At 40.3% G+C, this 22,372-nt stretch overlaps 1 protein-coding gene across 1 annotated transcript in view; it reads right to left on the reverse strand.

Annotated features, from left to right (window-relative positions):
- Positions 1-13,775: 13,775 nt before the first annotated feature.
- Positions 13,776-22,372, reverse strand: part of LOC117721372 (uncharacterized) — a 56,409-nt gene continuing 47,812 nt past the window's right edge. The window contains exons 15-18 of the mRNA XM_076913742.1: positions 20,863-21,219; positions 19,459-19,875; positions 17,277-17,465; positions 13,776-15,915 (exon numbers count right to left, since the gene is read on the reverse strand). Of these exons, the coding sequence (XP_076769857.1) occupies positions 15,895-15,915; positions 17,277-17,465; positions 19,459-19,875; positions 20,863-21,219 (984 nt within the window). The 3' untranslated portion in view covers positions 13,776-15,894. The remainder of the gene's footprint in view (positions 15,916-17,276; positions 17,466-19,458; positions 19,876-20,862; positions 21,220-22,372) is intronic.

Genomic DNA, 22,372 nt, shown 5'->3' on the forward strand with positions numbered 1-22,372 from the left:
CAGGCCCAATGGCCCTTCTCTTTGCAGTATGCACACTGGTCTCTCTCTAGTAGTAGTTGGTCTCTTTTGGGTCTCCTTGGCCCCTGCCTTCTATTGTCACCCAGGTTTCCTGTCTTTCTAGCCCTACCAGTTCCCTGCCGCCTTCCTTCTCCTACCACTGCAGCCAGTATCCTTGTTAGGTTCTTTTCCTGTCTCTTTTCTCTTCTATCTTCATCCTCAGCCCTTTCTTTGTTTTCTCTCTCTTGTTTCTCTTCCTCTGTCTCTCTCTTATGATACACTTTCTCAGCCTCCTTTACCACGTCTCTGATTGTACAATCTTACAATCCCTCAATGTGCTGTAACCTCTTTCTAATGTCCAGGGTGGACTGTCCAATGAAGACCATGATTAAGGAAGCTCGCTGTCCCTCTGACATAGGGTCAAAAGGAGTGTACATCTGGTAAGCCTCCATGAGCCTTTCTAAAAACACAGAGGGAGGTTCAGTTGCTCCTTGCATGACTTTTCTTACCTTTGTCAAATTGGTGGGCTTTCTTGCTGCCCCCTGAGACCTATCACAAGAGTCTGGCGGTAAATGGACAGCCGTTCCCTACCCGCTTCCTTTCATGTGGTAATCCCACAGAGGATGGGTCAAGGGAAACCCCTTGTCTATTGCAGCCTGAGTGGTGGGTGACCATCATTATCTCCCTCTCTTCGGTAGTGAACAGTGTCTGCAGGAGCTGCTGACAGTCATCCCATGTGGGTTGGTGGGAGAACATCAGAGACTCTATCAGGCCTGTGAGTCCCACAGGATTTTCTGAAAAAGGAGGATGGTTAACTTTCCAATTATAGAGATCAGAGGAAGAAAAAGGCCAATAGAAAAAGCTGTAGCTCATTCTCACTAGTTGGGGGCAGACTGACCGCCCTAAGGGGCAGCACCATGGTGGAGTCAGGTCTTTCAGGAGTGGCTCCATGTCGGCTCCTAGTATCCACTGAGGGCCGTCCTGCAGCCCCGGAGGCTGAGGCCAGTGCTGGGGCTGAGGGCTGGGGTGCAGGTTGGGTAGCTGGGGGGGGGTAAGGCAGGGGCAGGAGAGTAGGCCATTCAGGGGGGTTCCTCTATATCAGGGTATATCTTTGAAATAGACACTGGCAGGGTGCTGGGCTCGCCTTCTTCATTCCATTGTGGTTTTGGTCTTCCTTCTGTGGAGCCCTCTCACACAGCCAAGACCCAGGAGCTTGGTTGGTGAGGTGGGAGGAAAGGCTCTACCCACAGAGGTGGGTAATGAGCCAAGTCTTCCCACACAGTGATGTAAGGTTGTTGATCTGAATGCGACCCTGGTCCTTCCTGAAAAACAATTGCCCTAATGGCTCTAATGGTAGGTAAATCAAAAATCCCTCAAGATGGCCATCCCATATTGAAAGTCGGCCACTCAGAGGTGCAAAGGGTCCGCCAAGGCTCCTTTTTTACAACTACTGACAAATTACGTCCTCTGTCCCTAATGTCTAACCAATGGTCCATAGACAAAGAAAAAGGGGTCATCACAGCCTGTCCCATCTCAACAAACAGAAAGTACAGAAACAGGATAAGAACACAAGACCCTATCACCACCAAATACACTATCCCACATTTAGTCTTATGTAGTCAGCCAAATGTAAGTTCCGATGGGGCAGGTCTTCATACCTTCCCCTGTAGGAGGAGCACTCCATCTCCTTTATTAAAAAAATGGGCAGTCAGGCTATCCTGACCCCCTTCCACTGGGGCATCCCCCAGATTTTGCAGCCTGAGGCTGTTGGACCTCACAGTCCCACAATGGCAGCTGCTAGAATCCAGAACCAGAAGCCAGAAACCAGAACCAGAAGCCAGAAACCAGAAGCAGCACCGCACCCAAACACAGCTCACTCACAGAGACACACAGACTTAAGCCCACCTCCAAGGGGTCTTCGGAGGTCTTGGGTGGTCGCGCAAACCCTGGACGAGTTCCCTGCCAATGCACCAAAATGAAAGACTCATGAACCCCTGGAAGGGGACCCCACTCGAGTCACAGGATGGAGCGCACCCAAAGGACACATGAGAGACCAACTTGCTGCAAGAACATGAGGTAGTTTAATGGCGGAACATTCCAGGCCAACACATGTTTCAGTGTAGGAGACAGGGGCATCGACCATGTGGCTCAGGGATTTAGGGATTATATAAGCTGGGGTGGGGAAAAGGAGAAACTTTCACACGGGTGCACATCTTTGTTAACTGATTAACTGGGCCTCTGGTTGGCAAACCCTGAAGGCGGCAGCTTCAGCTACTCAGGTTAGGGAGAAGGAATCGACAGAGCCCTTATTTTATTAGTTTTTCATGGGACCCATTAAATTTTCATTTAGTGTCTCATTGTGAATGATTGGTGGTCTTTTTGTGGTGTTCTATGTTTAATGTTCAAAAGATTGTTAAAATTGCTTGATCCAACCCTTGGTCTAGTTTAACTTGGTTTTCAAAGGCAGTTTTAATATGCAGAGCAGCGGCTGATAAGTTTGCTTAACACCTGTAGCTAAGAGCTGAGCTGAGCTGGAAAAGCTTTTGTAACAGTTGATTGTTGGTATAAACTGCTTTTAAAGGGACCAGCAGGTTTTTTTGGATTCAATAAGGGAGTTAAGAGTTGTTTGTCATAGAAAAATCTCTGTGACAAGTTGCTTCTCTCTTGAAATTACAACTAGAAAAAGCGAGAAATTTTGTATGGTTTAAATATATAAGATGTGTTGTCAATTCATTTTTGTTTCTAATTGGTTTTAAGGTATAAATATGTTCTACATATCTTGTTCATAGATTATTGGCCTATGAGTTATTGGATATGATTAAAAATTTACTACCTTGGTAAATAAAAAAAGGTTGGCATAAGATTGGTAACTCAGGGTTAGAGTCATTCAGAAACCATATGTACAAAGATAAGATTTAGAAACAATGTCTCTTTAGTGAGATATTAAAAGCTTCAATATCATGTATTCATATATAAAAATTGGCAGCAAAACTTTGTAACATGAAGTTAATCTACTTGGTGTTGGTTTTAGAGAAAATAGATTGTTTACATCATTACAAATTGGGTTTGTTTCTCAAAATTATGGTTATACTCTAATGTTGCACAAGAGGCTTAAAAACATAGTTAAACTGCCAATATTCCATTGGCTATAGTTGGTAGTTCAGTTGTGAGTTTGAGATTTTTTGATTTGCCCATGTTTTAGAGAAAAAGATACAGCATGTAGAGTTATATTAAAGTTAAAAAAAAAAACAAAACAAAAAAACCTGCAGTGCAGTTCAGGCCTACAAAAAGGGCCAGGCCTCAGAAAACAGACCAGAGATTAAGAGCATTTACATTTGAATTAAGACAATGCAGACCAAGCTCTGCAGAAGCTCAGGTAGGTGTCAAACATTCCTTTTGTCCTGGGCCTTCATGACCAGGTCCTAGAAATGTGTTTACTGGAATTTGTCTTTTGCCTTCCTTGCTTCTTGAGGGAGGAGGGATAAATCTAAGACTTTACAACAGTCTGTGGGCCGAGAGTTATGATTATGCTGGAGACATTAAAATTATGCTTTCTTTCCTCCATGAGTTATAACTGTACCTGCTGACAAAATTTGTTCAATTTGTCTTAGTTTCTTTGCGTCTGCTTTCTTCCAAAGTTGTTAAAAATGAGATGCTTTTGGTTCCTCTAATATATGTAACAATTATTAGAGAATCAGGTTGGCTTTTATCTGATATTCTCACTCAGCTAAAAAGATTGGTTATTGAATTAATTCAAAACAAAGTTCAAACTTCAGATTTATGAAACTAATGGGGAATTACAGCCTAACTTGCCTACTCCAGCTGCTATTTCAGCAAATGCTTATAGAATTATTATAGATATAAAAGATGTTTTTATACCATTCCTTTACATTTCTGGTAAAGGTGGGAGGTTTGCAGTCAGTAAATTTATTCGTAATTTTTGAGATCCCATGAAGTGATGTTGTTAGAAATGTTTGCCTCAAAGAATGGTTAATTGCTTTACATATATATATTTGTTGCTTTAATACAAAAAATTGAGAGTTTAAATCTTTTAGTGTATATTATTCATTGTGTGATACATTAGCGGATCTCTCTGAAGAAATTTTTCTGCAAGCGTTTGCTCCAATATAATGAGCTTTAAAAATTTTGAATTACTGGTTGCTACAGAAAAGATTCAAAGGCAGTATCTTTTCAATATTTGAGACCTCAGTTATATCTTAAACAGATTGTGGCACAGAAAATTCTAATAAAAGATAGTTGGGGCTAGAGAGATGGCTCAGCCGTTAAAGGCTAGACTTATAATTAAAAGTATAAAAATCTAATTCCCAGCAAACACATGGTGGCTCACAGCCATTTGTGGTGGGATCTAGCACCCTCTTCTGGCTTGTAAGTGGACATGCAAAAAGAAAATAAATGATTTGCTTTTCATCTTGATTTGCGTTTAGTGATTTTTAAAAGTTGTTAAGAGATATTAATTGGCTAAAATCTTATCTTAAGCTTACCATAGGAGGATTTAAACCTCTATTTGATATTTTCAAAGGGATGCAAGTCCTAATTCCACTTGACAATTAACTATAAAGAGAGATAGCTTTGCTGAAAGTAGAGTAAGCTGTTAGTTATCAACAGATAAATTATATAGACTATAAAAAATTGTTGGCTGTTTGCGTTATTACTACTCATATGCCCACAGCAGCCCTTTGGAAAAAGAAACCATTAATGTAAATTCATCTTTCTTCATCTACAATTAAAGTTTAAACATCTTATTATAAAATTATAATTGTGTTAATATAAGATTATATAATAGAATCCTAAAAGCATTTTGGATAAAAGGTTTATTCCTTATTCCAAATAGCAATTAAATTGGTTATTAAAAAATAATGATATTTGGCTTATTACATGACAAACATTTTAGACAAATTTGATAATCATTTGTTACAATTTTTCTCTATGCATGCTTTTATGTTTCCAAAAATTTATTATGCATGCAGACCATAGAAAAGATGTTTGCTTTGTATTTACCATATTTACAGATGTCTCATCTGTTGATAAGACAGTATATGTAATTAAATCACATGTTTATTTTCTTGAGTTTTCCCTGCTTCAACACAATTAAATTATGTGTTGTAGCCACCGTTTGAAATGCTAAAAAATCAAGCTTTCAATTTATATACTCATAGCCAGTATATGGCTCATGATTTATAATTGCTTAAAATTGTTTCTTTTTTAGATATACCTAATTCTCAAATTTTATTTATAAAAATACAGCTTAATTTACAAAACATGTACTGTTTCTTAACTTTATAAGACATTTAAAAGCTCATTGGATTGCCTGAATCCTAGGGCAATGCCAGAACAGATTTGTATACTAGACATTCTAGGCCTTTCAAAAATAATTGGCCATACAGTCTTATTCTTTACAACATCAAAATAATAATAGCTTGAGACAATAATTTGGCATTTCTAAAAGGTGTGCAAGTTAAATTACAAAAACTTGTTCTCAATATCTTCAATTTTTTCATAATGGTGTTAAGCCTTGAGGACTTATATGTAATCAATTTTGATAAATAGATGTTACTCATTTTTTATTTAAAAAATTAAAATATTACATGTGACTTGATGCCTTTTGAGCTTTCTAGTTGCAACTACTTTAACAAGAGAAGCAGTTAAAAATATAATTAGTTATTGCCTATATTATTTTCCTGTGCTTGGTGTTCCATATCAGATTAAGATAGATAATGGAACTGGCTATTATAGTTATTTGGCTACAGTCAAACATTGGAGATGTTTTGTTGACAATTTAATATTACTGATATTTCCTTATCCTCAAGGACAAGAAATTGTGAAAGAGAGGTTATGGAACTTTAAAATAACATTTTCATAACTCTCTAAATGTGGGGAAAACAGCTAATGGTGTTTCTTCCCTGGTTTTACAGGTAATTCTAAAAAAAAAAAATGCTTTTTTAAACTTGAGAGGGGAATTATACCCTACAAGGTCACCAAAAGCACACCTTGCTTTTGTCTTGTTTAAAATTTTCTGCAAATTGATGCTAAAGGTCAGTCTGCAGTCTGGCATCCAGTTACTTCTAGCTCATTTGCCAGGGTCTTGTGGAGAGACCCCTTAACTAATACTTGGTGTGGTCCCAATCCTGTTCTAATTTGGGGTTGTGGGTCAGTGTACATTTTCAAAAAAAGAAATTGGAGCCTGATGGCTGCCTGAAAAACTGGTCGTCAAGTGGACACAGATCTTGAGCCTAATAATTATGATTCTAATGATAAAGATGGCTCAAAATCTTTATCAACCAGCTGATTTAACTTGGCATATAATCTCCACTCTTACTGGAGAGTGTTTTTTTTTTTATCATTACTTAAAGCCACCCACTGTATACCTGGTGGCTAGACTTGTGTCTGATCCCTGCTAATTAGCAGTTGGATTAGATACTGAAATACTTCCACTTCCAACCTTATTTTCTACATTGATTGGATAATCATGTTGCTTTTAACCTTTGAACCTTGTATTTTAAGCAGATTGGTTGCCCTCACACAGGATCACTCTCAGCAAGCTCAACTATTCATCATGACAGTTACACATCACTGTGAAGAACTGCATCTAGTGCATGCCCACATGTCCTTTGGTCTGAATGTGGTCTGGGTCTAAAGAGTGTGCCAATGATGGCCGGTTAGTCAATGACATATAAGAGTGTTTTGAGCTCCTATAAACCTAAGACAGAGGCATACATCATTATGCTATGTATGTTTTCCTCAATGACAGGTAATTATAGGAGTAATTTTTAGCTCCTATAAACCTAAGGCAGAGGCATACAACAATATTCTATGTATGTTTTCCTCAATGACGGGTAACATAGGAGTAATATAAGCACCAACCTAAGCCAGGCACGGTCACCTGGCCACTCTAGACCCTACACAGGATAAAATATTGTGCCCCGTCTAGATATTGGCACTGCCATCTTACAAAATTAAGGGGGGAACTCTGCCCTTCCCCCAGGCCTGAGTAGGCCTGCAAGCCTTTTCATCATAATAGACCAAGCAACAGTAGGACCTGAAATGCATTGCATTACCAGCATTGGTGCCTTGGAGTCTGCTACCTGAGCTAAGAAGAATGGCCTGCCTGCTGAGCTAGCCTTGACACCTTGACACTGCTATCCCTTACCCAGCCCCTGGACTGAACCTAGAAGAAACTCTGGGGGGTGGGGATTACCCTTTATATGTGAAAGCAAAATATTAAACTTGGGGCCTTGACCAGAATACTTTGTCTTGGCCCCAGGTTTCTCTCGCCCTCCATTCCCGTTTTCTCCCAGGCTTCCTCTCAGGAGAACCTGGTTTCCCATAGCTGCAGGCAGCTACAGTTCGGTAGTTTTTCCTGTGTATATTTTTAAATTTTGTAAAATAATCAAGTGTCCTTTGACAACACCAGAATGGAGAAAGGAGAGGAAGGCACAGGTAGCCAATGTGTATTTCAGTCAAGTATGTTGACTCTGCAATGCCTGGTAAAGAGAAGTTTTTTGAGTCATCAGAGAATCATGAAGAGATGGAGATGGGCTAGCAGGAATGATTGAATGGGGTTGATCCTTTTTTTCATGTTACCAGTATGACCTTTACTACCAAACTATGCTGAAAATGAAATGAAAAGAAAGAAAGAAAGAAAGAAAGAAAGAAAGAAAGAGAGAAAGAAAGAAGGAAAGAGAGAAAGAAAGACAGAAGACACTATAGTGAATCTCTTCATTGGGATTAAGCTCATATTTCTATAAATGTTTCTACAGGACAGTTTCTCTCAGGTTCAGATAGTGATCCTAAGCTACTTATTAACAACAGCTAGAAAAAGATTTGTGCAAAGTTGATACAATGTGCATGACATACATTTGTAATTTCTTGTTTGCACCAATCAATGGAGTCTTTCCACTAGGTGTTGAGAAAGGGCTCTTGCTCTGCTTTACATTGAAATGATTCCCAGTTCATGTATTTCTTCAAGTTTTATGACAGAAAAAAATAACAGAAGCCTGAAATAAAGTATTTGAAATAAAATTATTGGAGCTGCACCTTTAAGAGCTGAAGATATAACCTAAAATTATGTAGTTTTCTCAATTTATATGTATAATGTTCTAAACAGCCAGCATTGATATAAGGGTTTTTGGCTGCCTAAGTCACTGGCATTCTTTTTGCTCAAAGAAGTCCCAATTAAAGAAGAGAGCCTAATACCTGCTAACTGAGTTCCTAGCTCTGAGTCATTGGAATTAATAGCAACTCACTATAAAAAACATCTTCTCTGACCAAGGCTGAGAGTAGCACTAATCTGTGGATAGAAACATGAATATTTTAAAGGGAAACTGTCAATACAGTATATGGTTCCTCACTAGGGCCTACTGGCCTCCAGGTGAGAGGTTTTGACATGTCTAATGCTAGGTATGAATCTCTGTTGTGTAGCAAGCCTTAAATCCAGACTGGAAGCAATTGGTTACCACTGTAATGATCATGCTATCATTGTGTTGGGCATTCTACTTTTTTTTGGCCCAAAAGTCACAGAAGAAATTGATAACAATGTCATTGGTCTTTCTCTGAACTTTGAGTGGCAAAACTAAAGGCAGGAGAGAAGGTGAGTCCTCATGTAAACATTATAGGGACTGTTATATAACAGATTCCTCCCAGATCAAAATCTTTCACCTTAGAGGAAACGTTGTTAAGACACATGGTGTTACAAAGGATGTAGAATAGCAGGGTATTCTAAGAATGGGTGAAGCTTCCCATTCTGCCTGGAGGAGCATTAAGGCCAAGAAGTGAGCAACTTAGAGACTTCAGGAAGTCCTGGAAACCAGATATAGTTGTTGTTGTTTTAAGAAGAAGTCTGACCGCAGCTCAGAACAGACCACTCCAGACCATGCGGTTCCAAGGGGGAGAAAGTTTATTCAGGGGAAAGGGCAAAGGTGGGGAGAGGAGAGAAGTAGAGGCAGGCCATGACCACGTGGAGAGAGAGGAAGGGGGGAGGGGACAGAGAGACAAGAGGATAAGAGAGGAAGAGAGCAAGAGAAAGAGGAGGGAGTAAGAGTGAGAGGAGGGGGCAAGCAGCCCCTTTTATAGTGGATCAGGCTACCTGGTGGTTGCCAGGTAACTGTGGGGAGGAGCATACCTGGCTGTTGCCAGGTAACTGTGGGGAGGAGCATACCTGGCTGTTGCCAGGTAACTGTGGGGAGGAGCATACCTGGCTATTGCCAGGTAACTGGGGATGTGGAGTTTAGACGAAATACTAACATTCCACCGTTTTGGTTTAATTAAAAAGAAAAAATTAGAAAGAGGTGACTGTGAAGTAGGAATAGGGACGTTGTGATATCTGGCTACTTCCTGCTGGCATTGGGGGCGACGTATCTCTAGGGGAAACACAAAACACAGAAGAATGGGTATGGGGGTGCTTGTCCGGTCGTAGGAGAATTGGCTGTTTCCTGCTGTCCAGGGTCCATGGAGCCATCTGAGGACAGGTCAGAAGGAGCAGGTCCAGTAGAAGCAGCTGTGTATGTGTCAGGAGATGGAGCATCTAGAGGTTGCTTCTCTGGAGTTGTTCTGGATGTGCCTGGACTTGACAAGATGTAGGGAATAAGATTAAGTACATTTGGGGAAAGAAAATTTTTCTAAGATGTACATTTGAAACCCAGAGGGATCCCACCCTTTGGAATAGGTAAGTGGGAAGTTTAGGCAGATATACTTATCCAGATGACATCTATTTGGTCCGTGAAAGGTAAATCTGAGTGGGTTTCCTGTAGTTTGTAAGTTTACAAAAGCGATAACAGCATGAGTTAATAACATAAGCAGTCTTTAAGATGAACCTTTGTTGGATCGTATAGTGGCATGTTTTATTAGAGGTAGGCGAGTTTATAAGAACTCAGATATTAGGACAGTGGAGTAGCAAGAAGAGGAAATAAGAAGCATTTAATTGATGGCAACTGAATTTAGGTAATGAGGTAACAGATAATATCTGTGAAAGCTTAGCTGTCAATGTAGTCAGAAGTCTGAAAGAATAAACAATCTAGCAGTTATATGTTATTTTAAAAATGACAGAGTCCACTAGTCAACAGTTCCCATGGTCTCCATAGTTTCTTGAGCGAAGTCAGTTTGGCTTCCAAGCACAGAAGGCGCAGGGCTTTTTCTCTGTGGAATGGATACGCGTGACATGAGAAATGACTTACCTTGGTTTAGCCAAGTCATTTGACTCACAACATCCAGTTTAGCCCACTGCATTTGTTAGTGACCGTATCATCGCATGTAATCCAGGCTGTATCTTCTAGGTGTCCAAGTCTTCTGAAACCATCTTGGGTCAACTGTGACAGGCTTTGGGAGTTCTGTCGGCTACAAACTTAAATATAGTATTAGCAGACTTTTGACAAGATTGAGAGCCATAAGGTTTGGTTGTAACTGAATAGAATTTAATAGTAGTAGTAAAAATCTATTAAGACAGGATAGGAAAGTTTTAAGTAGCTTTGGCGGGTTCTGTAGGTAGAGAAAAGCACATTTTAGTATTAGCAGGAAAACATTTGGCTAGGAACAGAATAAGAAAGCTGGCAATAGTGGCATACGATCAAATGGCTGGCAGGTTGGGGCTATGGGCCCGCAGCTGAGGGCAGAGGTCAGGTCCGCTGTGGCGGTAGGGCAGGACTTTCTATTAGCAGCCAGAAGTCACTGCCCAGTGCCTTTAGCGGCTAGGGTCTGCACTCACTTTATAGGAAAGCTGGGGCTATGGGCCCGCAGCTGAGAGCATAGTTGTTGCAGGTCAGGTCGCTGTGGCGGTTGGGTGGGACTTCCTATTAGCAGCTGGAAGTCACTGCCCAGTGCCTTTAGCGGCTAGTCTGCACTCACTTTACAGGTCCAGGGCAGAATGTAAGAAGTAGACCCAGAGCAGAGCTAAGGAACAGAGGGGAAGGGAGCAAGCAGGGTCCTGGACCCGCTGCTTTTCAGGCAAACCGGCTGAGCTAAATGGTCACAGCCAGTCGCAAATGACAGAGAAGGCAAAATGGGGAAGAGGCCTGCATCAGCAGGTGGCGGACTGACCCTTGGGGCAGACACACTAGGGACTAGAGCTTGGAGCTAGTGCTCCTGCAAGAGAGAACAGTCTGTCCAGGCCCGGCCTGGGGTACTCAGCTGCGAGAAACTGTCTCAAGAGGAGAGGGGATGTGTCTCACCCAAGAGGAGTTCTAGAAGGAGGGTCAGGGAAGAAAAGGGTTAGCTCTGAGCTCAAGAGATCTTTCTTGGGACCATGAGGATGGTTACTCTGATCAGTGGCGGATGGCTAAAAAAACCTGGGGTGGGGAGAACAGGCAGAACACATGGAGAGATTAGAGTGAAAGTAGATGAAGGATTGGATATAGGGAACTTTTCCATTTACCAGACTGCTGTATGTATGTGTGAAGACCCTTTAAAATAATTGGATCTAGGGTGCCATTAGGTGGCCATTTTAAACCATTATCTAGAGGATACCGGATCCAAACTTCATTGCAGAGATGTATCAATTTGGAAGGCCTCAATGCAGGCGTTAATTTTAGAGATCTGAGGTTTTTAAGGAGACAACCCAGTGGGGAGTCTGAGGGTGCGGCCGAAGACAATGTAGTGCCCATTGGGTGACAGGAAAGGCTTACCGAGCTAACGTATCGGCATCCCGATAGAAAGGCGGTAAGAAATCAGCCAACAGCCTAGGTAACCAGGTCGTCACGAGGTTACCCAGGGGGCTAGCACGAACTCCCGGAGTTCGGCGGGAAGCAATTTACCCTGGTACCAGGCTTTCGACAGCTGCTAGAGCTAAGTGGGAGGGAGGGTGTAAATTGCTTTCGAAGGAAGGGAAGTCACCCAGTGGCCAATGTCCTAAATAGTGGTTCGGCTAGGAGGCTAGTCTTAGGGACTAGGCAGACAAATGGCAACACCTCTCCGCCCAAGAAAGGCTGGCCAGACCTTATTTGGACGGCTAGGGTCCCTCCCAGCCAATTAGAATTTCCTTACCAATAAGCCGGTGTGTGTTTGAAGAAATATGCAGTCTGGTATCAGAAGAGTGGAACCACGAGGTCTGTGTGTGGGCCTGTCTGGCTGCCTAAGCCACATGGCGGAGTACCACGTGGTGGGCCGCAGGCGTACTTAGTCTGCAGCAGCGGTGGAAATTAACGCAGTCGGTGATGGCCAGAACTGCAGCGGCAGCGGTGGGCCCAAGCCGCGTGGCGGCCGCGGTCCTGCCTGGCCTGGCCATCACAGCTAGTGGCTGTGGCGGTTCCCGGACAGCGTGCGCCACCACAACCGGCAGCGGTGGCGCAGCATGGTCCGCGGTAGGCCACATGTCGTCGGTCCTTTTAAACTGCCCGCCGGTGTCCACACGCCCGCGCCAGGCCCGGCCTGCGCCAGGCCGGCAGCCTGGTTACAGCATCCAGCAGCTGCCCCGAAGTTTTCGTATCCGAGTCACTTGGCACCATTGTTGTTGTTTTAAGAAGAAGTCCGACCGCAGCTCAGAACAGACCACTCCAGACCATGCGGTTCCAAGGGGGAGAAAGTTTATTCAGGGGAAAGGGCAAAGGTGGGGAAAGGAGAGAAGTAGAGGCAGGCCATGACCACGTGGAGAGAGAGGAAGGTGGGGGAGGGGACAGAGAGAGAGAGGGTGTAAGAGCAGGGGGTTGGGGGGGGTAAGAGAGTAAGACAGCAAGAGAAGAAGAGGGAGTTAGAGAGAGAGGAGGGGGCAAGCAGCCCCTTTTATAGTGGATCAGGCTACCTGGTGGTTGCCAGGTAACTGTGGGGAGGAGCCTACCTGGCTGTTGCCAGGTAACTGTGGGGAGGAGCATACCTGGCTGTTGCCAGGTAACTGTGGGGAGGAGCATACCTGGCTGTTGCCAGGTAACTGTGGGGAGGAGCATACCTGGCTATTGCCAGGTAACTGGGGATGTGGAGTTTAGACGAAATACTAACAATAGTGGTGTCCTCCCAAGATGTATAAGCTGTCAGGCATGTTGATAGAAACCCTAGGACAAGCTAAATAAGCCTGGAAAGAGTGGAGATGAACCAAGCTGTCTGGAAAAGGCTTAGAGCCACTGAATTTCCCTAGGAGGGCACTCTCCAGTTCATTGTACTGTCTGCAGGCTGTGGAGCATACCCCAGATTTCTAGCTGTTGTAAGCTGATACTCACTTTGGGGTAGACTGGTGACATTGCTTTCTTTGGGTCATTTCTGCTCCTGTAAGTAATGCCTCATCAATATTCTTGTAAGAACCACAATAAAAATGAATCCTGTTGGTTCACCAAATTGAACTTTGGTGGTATACGAACTTTGGCCTGGGGTGTTTAGACATTTATTTATATCTTCTCAGGAATATTGTCACACAATGTAGATATATGATAGTTCCAGACCATTGTATATTGATAGACTCTGTCACGCTTGTCTTTATTGCATAGCATTCATAGAATATATATCTTATATAAACCATATATATATATGGTTTATATAAGATACAATTCTCTGTGTTGCATTATTATGGAACACACATTTTCATTCTGTCTAAGTCTGTTTTTTATTGTATTAGCACACTACAGATAGAGTGTTACATAAGGAGATTAAATACATTACTCACATTTCTGGAAGCCTGGAAATCCAAGACCTAATCTTTGGTATTTGATGAGAATTTTCTTTTTTTTTTTTCTGTATCTTTGTTATGGATACAGTGATGGTCAGAGGCTAAGCCAGAGATTTCCAAAATTTTGCCCTTTTCTTCAAAGATGTGGGGTAAAGGCTCACACAGATTTGTATAGAAGCAGTGAAACTTTATTCAAAGCAAAATGACAGTACAAATTAGAAAGCAGTATTGTGACAAGCAATTATGGGCCACATAAGTAAAGGTATTCACTGGCTCCAGTTTTTGCTTGGAGTTTCTTTCATAAAGTTCAAGACAAGTTGTTTTGCTGAAGGGATGTAACACAGGTGAGTCTATTTCAGCTGATGGGCTTAGATTAGGTGGACATTGACTCCTCATGCATGTCCCTTTCCACAGAGCAGTTTATTTTGATTATGTACACATGTATACATAGTAAGGAGATGGTAAACAGGATATCCATCATCAAAATTCAGTTTAAAGACACAGTTTGTCTGGACATACATTTACTCAAATCAGTTTAGGATGGACTAAGCCATCTTTCACGGTATCAAGAAGGTTGTGTGACATATTTGAATATACATAAGATTTTAATGAAGGTATTTCTAAGGACAGTAATCATTTTCAAGGTTCATAGCATATATATTTGCTATCTGATGTATGTGGGTGCCCACGTTGCCAATAGGTTTCTGGCGTATTGTTTACAGACTGTTTTGTGTACACAGTAGATGTTGACAATGATCACAAGCTGGGAAGTGCATCATGGTTATTTGACAAGAAGAGTGGAGTGTCAAGGTGCTACACAACAGTCTGTCTGTCCCTCACATGCTGGAAGAGCAAAGCTAAAGCTCAAGAAATAATAAAAGAAAAACAAACGAAGTTCCGTCCACACATGCTTTCTAGTGACATTAATCCATAAATGAGAAGAGACAGTGAATTAAACACATCCTGTTAAGCTCAGATTTCCAGGATCATTAGAATGGGGACTAAGACAAGGATTTATAAGGTGAGAGAGGCACTCAACCTTAGCTCTTGTGTCTTCCTGCCTATATTTCTGCTGTCAAACCCCTATCTATGCTCCTTATCTCCGTTTCACATCATTGCCCTGTGTGACTGTGATTATTGATTGTAAACCTGACGGGATCAGGAATCACTTGGCTGAATCCTTTGAGCATGTGCTAGAGAAGGTTTCTAGACTGCATTAAGGAATTTGCAAACACTCATCTTAAGTGTGGGTGGTATCATTGAATAGGTTCAGATCCTTAACTGAAGAAAGTGAAGATAGAGGGTGAGGGAGGAAGGGAGGAAGAAAAGAAGGGAAGGGGGAAATATTAACTCTAGAATTTACCTCTCTCTTCCTGCTGCAGGCACATGGCCAGCCACCTGACCCTTCTCCACCATTAAACCATGGACAAAAATAAACTCATTGTTCTTTAAGTTGCTTTATCAAATAAGTTTTCATAGTAGTGAGAGAAGTAAGCAGTACTCTAGAAAGACCTCTCTGGGAATACTAATTTCTTAATTCCTTTGATTTATTTTATCATAAGCCTTCTTCATTTTGCTTTAAAGGTTTCCAGTGATTTTATTTCACCCTGGAACTGAAGATGTGATTGATTCCTATTGAAAATAATATGCCCCACCCTAAGCACCTTATATGGGGATTTTTTCCCCAAATAACTAAACTCTATAATGTGCTCACATTACTCAGCATAAAGGATATGAAGACTTTATCCTGTCCTCAGGATATTAGTTTTGGAAGCTACACTCAAGTCTGAGTTCAACCTTCTTTCCATCTTATTAATACCTTGGTTTTTATGGGCAGAAAACACATAGTTTATTTGTTCCTGACATGCTTTGTCCTTAAACATCACATTTGAAGCCTGTGTTCTCCAGCTTTATCTGAGAATCATTTTATCTTACATCAATTCCAAAATGGTTAAATGGTTAAAAGATATTCCCAAAGGAACACTGCTTTACAGAAAATTTGTTTTTTTTTTTTTTAAAGTTTTAGGTATAAAAATTTACAAATCAACAATTATAGAAGTTATATAGACAGAATATGGAATTTAGATAATAGAAAAATGCATAAAGAATATAAGAAAGCACCATTTCCTAGAATTAAAAGCTGGTTTTTATAGGGCTGGTATTTCAACAGGCCATATGCACATCTATTTTCTGTATTTGAATCTTATCTCCATAAACAGTATCATTAGCATCCAGGTTTTCAGAAGTATGGTTCCAGACAGGTTCTCATAACTGAATCTGTGGTGAGGGGCTTTTCTTCACCTTCTAGCATTGATGACCTTAAAGAAGAAAACAGTGAAATTGGATCAGTTGAAATACAGCTCTTTCCACTCTTTTCTTACTGACTACTCACCACAAGTCTCATATGCCCTTTTCTTACTCAGCTCTTAAGTGAATCTCTGTACTTGGAGTCAGTTTTCTTTCCTTGCCTGGGATTGTAAAATTAGCTAGTCACTCCTACTATGTGAGCATAGGTGGAAGATCAGGGTGTGTTACAGAGGGTACAGGAGAAAGGAAAGTGTTACAAGGCCTGAGGTAAGGACTGATTTGTAGAGTTTAATTGAACAGGGAGGTTGGGAAGAGGGGAAAAAAAGCTTTGCTGCCATGGGGGAAGGATTGGAATTTTGACTAATGGCTGATGGTTTGGAGAACAATGATAGTGTAAGAGCATTTCTATGTGAATGAAGACACTTATGTTTCTTTTGTTTACATTGTAATAGGTTGTGTGTGTGTGTATAATAAATCCCACACAGATGTGTGTAAGTAAGACAAGGAGGGTGGATTTTAGCAGCTTGTTGTGGATTGCCCTTGTGCTGTTTTATTTTGATGTTAATTCTACTTCCTCAAGAGGGCTGTCCCAATGAGGAGATGATTTCTTGTGAACTTTCTCCCCATTTTGACTTGTCAAATAAAGGCCAAATAAACTGCCTATGATTGGGCAGTGTAAGGGGAAATTGAGACTGGAGGTTTTAGAGAGAGAAGAGAGGAGGGAGAGAGGCAGACCAGAAGAAGGAGGAGACAGAGGAAGACAGAAGAAGAGGAGTCAGAAAGAAGATGGAGCAGAACCACGTGGCCTGGAGAATCAGCAAGTCGCAAGTGATCTCATAGCTGAGGAATAGTGTCATGGTTTATCTGCCCAATCTAGCTGTGCAGCTTTAAATATTATAAATGAGTGGTGTGGTGTGTTCTTTGCACAGGATTTTTGGGGTTGGAGATTTATTGCAACACTTTGTCATCTGATTTTCTCTGGGCATTCGTGGGAACTTATGATTTCTGTTCATGATGCTCTGCAACAGAAAGTATTTCCATGTTATAAATGAAGAGCCTGAGGTCCTTTGTGTTTAGTCTTTGGTCACCATAATTTTCTTTTCAAATATTTTCTCTGCTTTGATAAATGGGATAGTTTGCTTTTAAATCAATTAGCTAAACATATAACAATGTTTGAGTCTTTCTGAATTTGTTTTCCTTATTATGATTTAAAAACCTTTATAAAATAATATAAATCAACTTACGTTAAATGAGCAAACCTTAATTTTTCCTCCTCCTATTGGATTTTCTATGTAATGTCAAAAGCCAAGCTTTACTAGAATATTAAAAATATATGATTCTTAGGAAGAACAGTGTTTCCTACAGCATGTACCTGCATGTAACTGTGCCTTATAGACTTCAGCTGCCACGTATTTTTAGTGGAATTCAATTCAAAGCAGACAAGTCTAACTTTACTGCCTGGTTCACAGTTGATATTGGTGAGTCGTCCATAAACCACCACTTCCATTTTCCCTGTATCATCTTCAATTTCATAGTAAATTAAGTTATTCCTTTCAGTTTTCTGAAAAAAAAAACCAAATTAACATTGAATCTTCTAAGAAATATGTCAAAGTGTGGCATCTATGAGAAATAAAATGTGTCAACATAAACCTGTCCCCAACAAGGCAACTTTGGCTCTTAGGTTTAGAATTGCAGGTACAAGCACCAGTGAGATAGCTCAGTGGGCAAGGGTGCTTGTGGTCAAGCCTGATAACCTGGGCTCAGTTACCACGACTCATGGTACAGGGAGAGAACTCATTCCTGAAACTTGCCTTCCAACATCAATACTAGTTTCATTACCTTTGTGTTTTTTCTCAACCATCACAGACAAAATAAATACTGAAAAAGTAAAATTACAGGAACAAAATAATTTAGGTTGTTTCAGTGAACAAATCTTTTCTTGGAAATCACTCTTGAGGTTTTGTGAGCCTAGCCTTTAATGACTAAACCATCTCTCCAGCCCTTGAAAACCACTCTTAAACTTTACTGGCTTGTGGTCTTTATCTACTGGGAAGAATAAGTGTCTTTCTATACACTAGTGGTAACATATCAGAATAGCTGAGATTTATTAAGGATCTCATGAAAAGGGTCAGAAATGGAAAAAAAAATACCAGAAGTAAGCAACAAAACCAATCTGATTACCATTTCAGGTTTTGTAGGTTTATCCAAGAGGCCTGAGAAGTTTACTTGTGGTTCATTGTGAGGTTGGGGGACATTATTATAAGCCTACTTTATTTCATTTTTTTCAATCTTTTATTGAAAATGAAGTTATTTTCATATACTATATTCTGATCATAGTTTTCCTTTACCTACCTCCTCTCAGATACTTCTCACCTACCCACTCTGCCATCTCTACATCTCTCAATTAAAAAAACAAACAGGCAGTTTAAAAAGAGAAAGAAACAAGGATAAAACAAAATATACAAAAGAGAAATAAAGAAATAACATAAGAAATAGATACACAGACACATACACAGATATATAGATAGACACATATGCACACACATGCACATACACATACATACATGCACATACACATGCACACATATGTGCATACACATGCACACACTTGTACATACATGCACACACATGTGTACACACACATTCATATACACACAACTTCTTTAAAAATGGGTCACATTTGCTCAGTGCACACCTTGATTCACTCTACTCCAAATCTCACAAATGTTAAGTCACTACAGCATTTATTTCTGATGTTTTAGTTTGTATCCCACTTAGTTTACTTATTGTGTAACTTAATGTACCAGCACAGTCAAAGATAGCATAGATAAAAAGTAAAAAAGCCATGACTATATTCATATACACGGAATTAAGAAATCATCCATTGAACAAGCATACAAATGAATTGGTGCTTTGGCACTTAAAGAAACACTCCAAAGTTATAGAAATCTTTAAATTTCCCCACTTTATTGTGTATAGTTATAAACTCTGAAATTAACCTTTTCTGTTAAACTTCCCTTTAATTATTTAAGACAATGGTCACTTTATCAAAATATCTTGATAAAAGAAGAAAAAAAATATGAGAATGAGAACATTTTAAAGATATAATCCTGGCTTGTTGGACATGGTTTCATTCTAGGTCAGAATAATCTATTTGGTTTCTTATACTCACCATTTCAAACTGTATCAAAGCTAGGAGTTTGTCTTTTTATTCACAATTGAGGTGCTCCTAATATAAGTAAGAAAGCTATTGAAGAAATAAAATCTAAAAGAAAATGTGCTATAAACTGAACAGTATCTGGGACTAGGGTGGCTATCGATGGATTGTCATAGCCAGGAAAATGGCAAAGGTTATTGATAAATCTCTTTCTAGAAAATTTTCCTGGTGGTGATTGGAGGAGAAGAGACCATGGCAGTCCCCAAAGTGAGAAAACCTTGCCTGGTCTCTTTTATGATTTCCTGTTTTAAGTAAGTTGAGCAAATTCCAGTTGAACAAATTAAAACTTAAAATCCTAGATTGCAGAAGAAATTTTATAAATAATGCAATGGCTGACCTTAATCACTGCAAACTCTCCATTCACAAATGTCCCCTTTGTTTCTAAGAAAGGATGAGAAATTTTTGGAGTTGCAATGGCTCTTTCTCTCAGTGTTTTTGAGATAACCATTGTTTGGTCAACGTTCACATCAGACACACAGGAAGGTTTGTATATCTCCAGGAACCCATTGCGCCCGAAATAATCTGATATTGCAATGATCTTTCTTGGGATGAACTTGCTCCTTAGAGCTGCGTCAAAAACCTTCACTCTGAAGAACTCAGTCTCAGTAGCCACTGTAGCATGAAACATCCTTCTATCTTCTTTCATGCCATATGTAAATGGTTCTGTTACTTTCAACACCATCACTTGTTTGGGACCTTGATGGTGACCTGCTTCCTTAGAAGATTCCTTTGGTACAGTTCCTCTCCTTGGTGTCTACATAAAACACACTTTGGATAAAATGATATTGTTCAGACAGATCATAAGGAACAATCCCACTGGATAGAAAGGACAGATATAAACAATGGTTGCCATACTACAACCTAGACATGTATATTTACCTAAATATTTACTTAAAATTTCTGTAAATCATAACCTAGTGATTCTAGTTAACACAAATTATATATGGTAGATAAAGATATTATACTTCTGGAAAATGCATTCAAAGCCTTCAGTGCTCTAGTTGAGTTTTCTAATTAGGAACATTTTGAAGATTTTAATTCAAAATATTTTCTAAAAAAATAGAGCTTTTTTTGCAAAAGGGTTAGGTCAGCAGCCACAGGAATATCATCTCAAACACTGCTAAACAACAAGGGTTCGGGCTAGAAGCTCTTCTTTTTGCCTAATAACAGGCATTGAAGAAAATCCTAGAACTTTGACCACCTCCTCAGTATCCTACTCCATTTCTGTGTATCAGGAAAGCACTTTAAACACAGGTAACACTGAGGGACTGAAAGAGGAGGCATGCTGACAGGTATGGCCAACCTGGGTATAGGAAGGCACAGGGAGGTAACTACAAACTAGCAGCATTCTCTGTGGTCTTACCTAGAAATGTATACAGACTTCACCCTGTGGGTGGCAGGGTTTTACTCTGAGTCCTCATCAGTGTGTTCTATCATCAGGAAGTACATTTCTGCTATAGTAAGCAGTGGTTCACAATATGAAAACTACACTTAACACAAAATGCAAGGTGTAAAATTAAATCAAGTATCTAAACTCCTTATCAAATAGGAATGACTGGGTGATCATTGACTTAGATAATAGCTAACAGTAGAGTGTACAATATATTTTACAATTGAATTTAGAGAAGGATCAGTAACTATACACAATAAAAATTAGTAATTATTTGAATAAAAGACTAATGAAGAAGCCTTCTAAGTTGTGCTAATCTCTTATTGCATTGTGAGAAGAGAAGGTCATTACCTTGGATGGATTGCTGTGATATGTTGCTGTAGACCCTGGAATAGCATGAAGAGCTCTGGATGTTGTTGCTGAAGACAACTGTGGTGTCAGGAGACTGCTGGATGCTGTTGGTGGAGTTGCATGTGAAGCCAGGAGAATGCTGGATGCTGTTGCTGGAGGAGGTATCTTTATGAGCTGGGCTTTCTTTGTCAATGTTGCTAAAGGCTCACTGGACAGTGTAGAAGGCACAGTAGAGTTCAGATGCATGCTGGTGTCTGAGGCTGAAAACACTGGAAAATTCTGGGAAGGTGATGTTGAAGAGCCTGGGGACATTTTTAACCCAAGTGAGTTTCTAGAGGCTTCTGAAAAGACAGAAGGCTGTTAAAAGCAATTACTGAAAATCTTTCAAAAGTCAGAATTTCACTTGCATCAGAAAATGTTAAAGTTGGTGTTGAGAAAGGGCTCTTGCTCTGGTTTACATTGAAATGATTCCCAGTTCATGTAGATTCTTCAAGTTTTATGACAGAAAAAAATAACAGAAGCCTGAAATAAAGTATTTGAAATAAAATTATTGGAGCTGCACTTTTGAGAGCTGAAGACATAACCTAAAATTATGCAGTTTTCTCAATTTATATGTATAGTGTTCTAAACAGCCAGCATTGATATAAGGGTTTTTGGCTGCCTAAGTCACTGGCATTCTTTTTGCTCAAAGAAGTCCCAATTAAAGAAGAGAGCCCAATACCTGCTAACTGAGTTCCTAGCTTCGAGTCATTGGAATTAATAGCAACTCACTGTAAAAAACATCTTCTCTGACCAAGGCTGAGAGTAGCACTAATCTGTGGATAGAAACATGAATATTTTAAAGGGAAACTGTCAATACATTATATGGTTTCTCTCTAGGGCCTACTGGCCTCTAGGTGAGAGGTTTTGGCATGTTTAATGCTAGGTATGAATCTCTGTTGTGTAGCAAGCCTCAAATCCAGACTGGAAGCAATTGGTTACCACTGTTACCACTGTAGTGATCATGCTATCATTGTGTTGGGCATTTCTACTTTTTTTTTGCCCAAAAGTCACAGAAGAAATTGATAACATTGTCATTGGTCTTTCTCTGAACTTTGAATGGCAAAACTAAAGGCAGGAGAGAAGGTGAGTCCTCATGTAAACATTATAGGGACTGTTATATAACAGTTTCCTCCCAGATCAAAATCTTTCACCTTAGAGGAAACGTTGTTAAGACACAAAGGGTGTTACAAAGGATGTAGAATAGCAGGGTATTCTAAGAATGGGTGAAGCTTCCCATTCTGCCTGGAGGAGCATTAAGGCCAAGAAGTGAACAACTTAGAGACTTCAGGAAGTCCTGGAAACCAGATATAGTAGTGTCTTCTCTCTCCCAAGATGTATAAGCTGTCAGGCATGTTGATAGAAACCCTAGGACAAGCTAAATAAGCCTGGAAAGAGTGGAGATGAACCAAGCTGTCTGAAAAAGGCTTAGAGCCACTGAATTTCCCTAGGAGGGCACTCTCCAGTTCAT

The sequence above is a fragment of the Arvicanthis niloticus genome, chromosome 16 (assembly GCF_011762505.2).
Source record: "Arvicanthis niloticus isolate mArvNil1 chromosome 16, mArvNil1.pat.X, whole genome shotgun sequence".
Taxonomy (NCBI): domain Eukaryota; kingdom Metazoa; phylum Chordata; class Mammalia; order Rodentia; family Muridae; genus Arvicanthis; species Arvicanthis niloticus.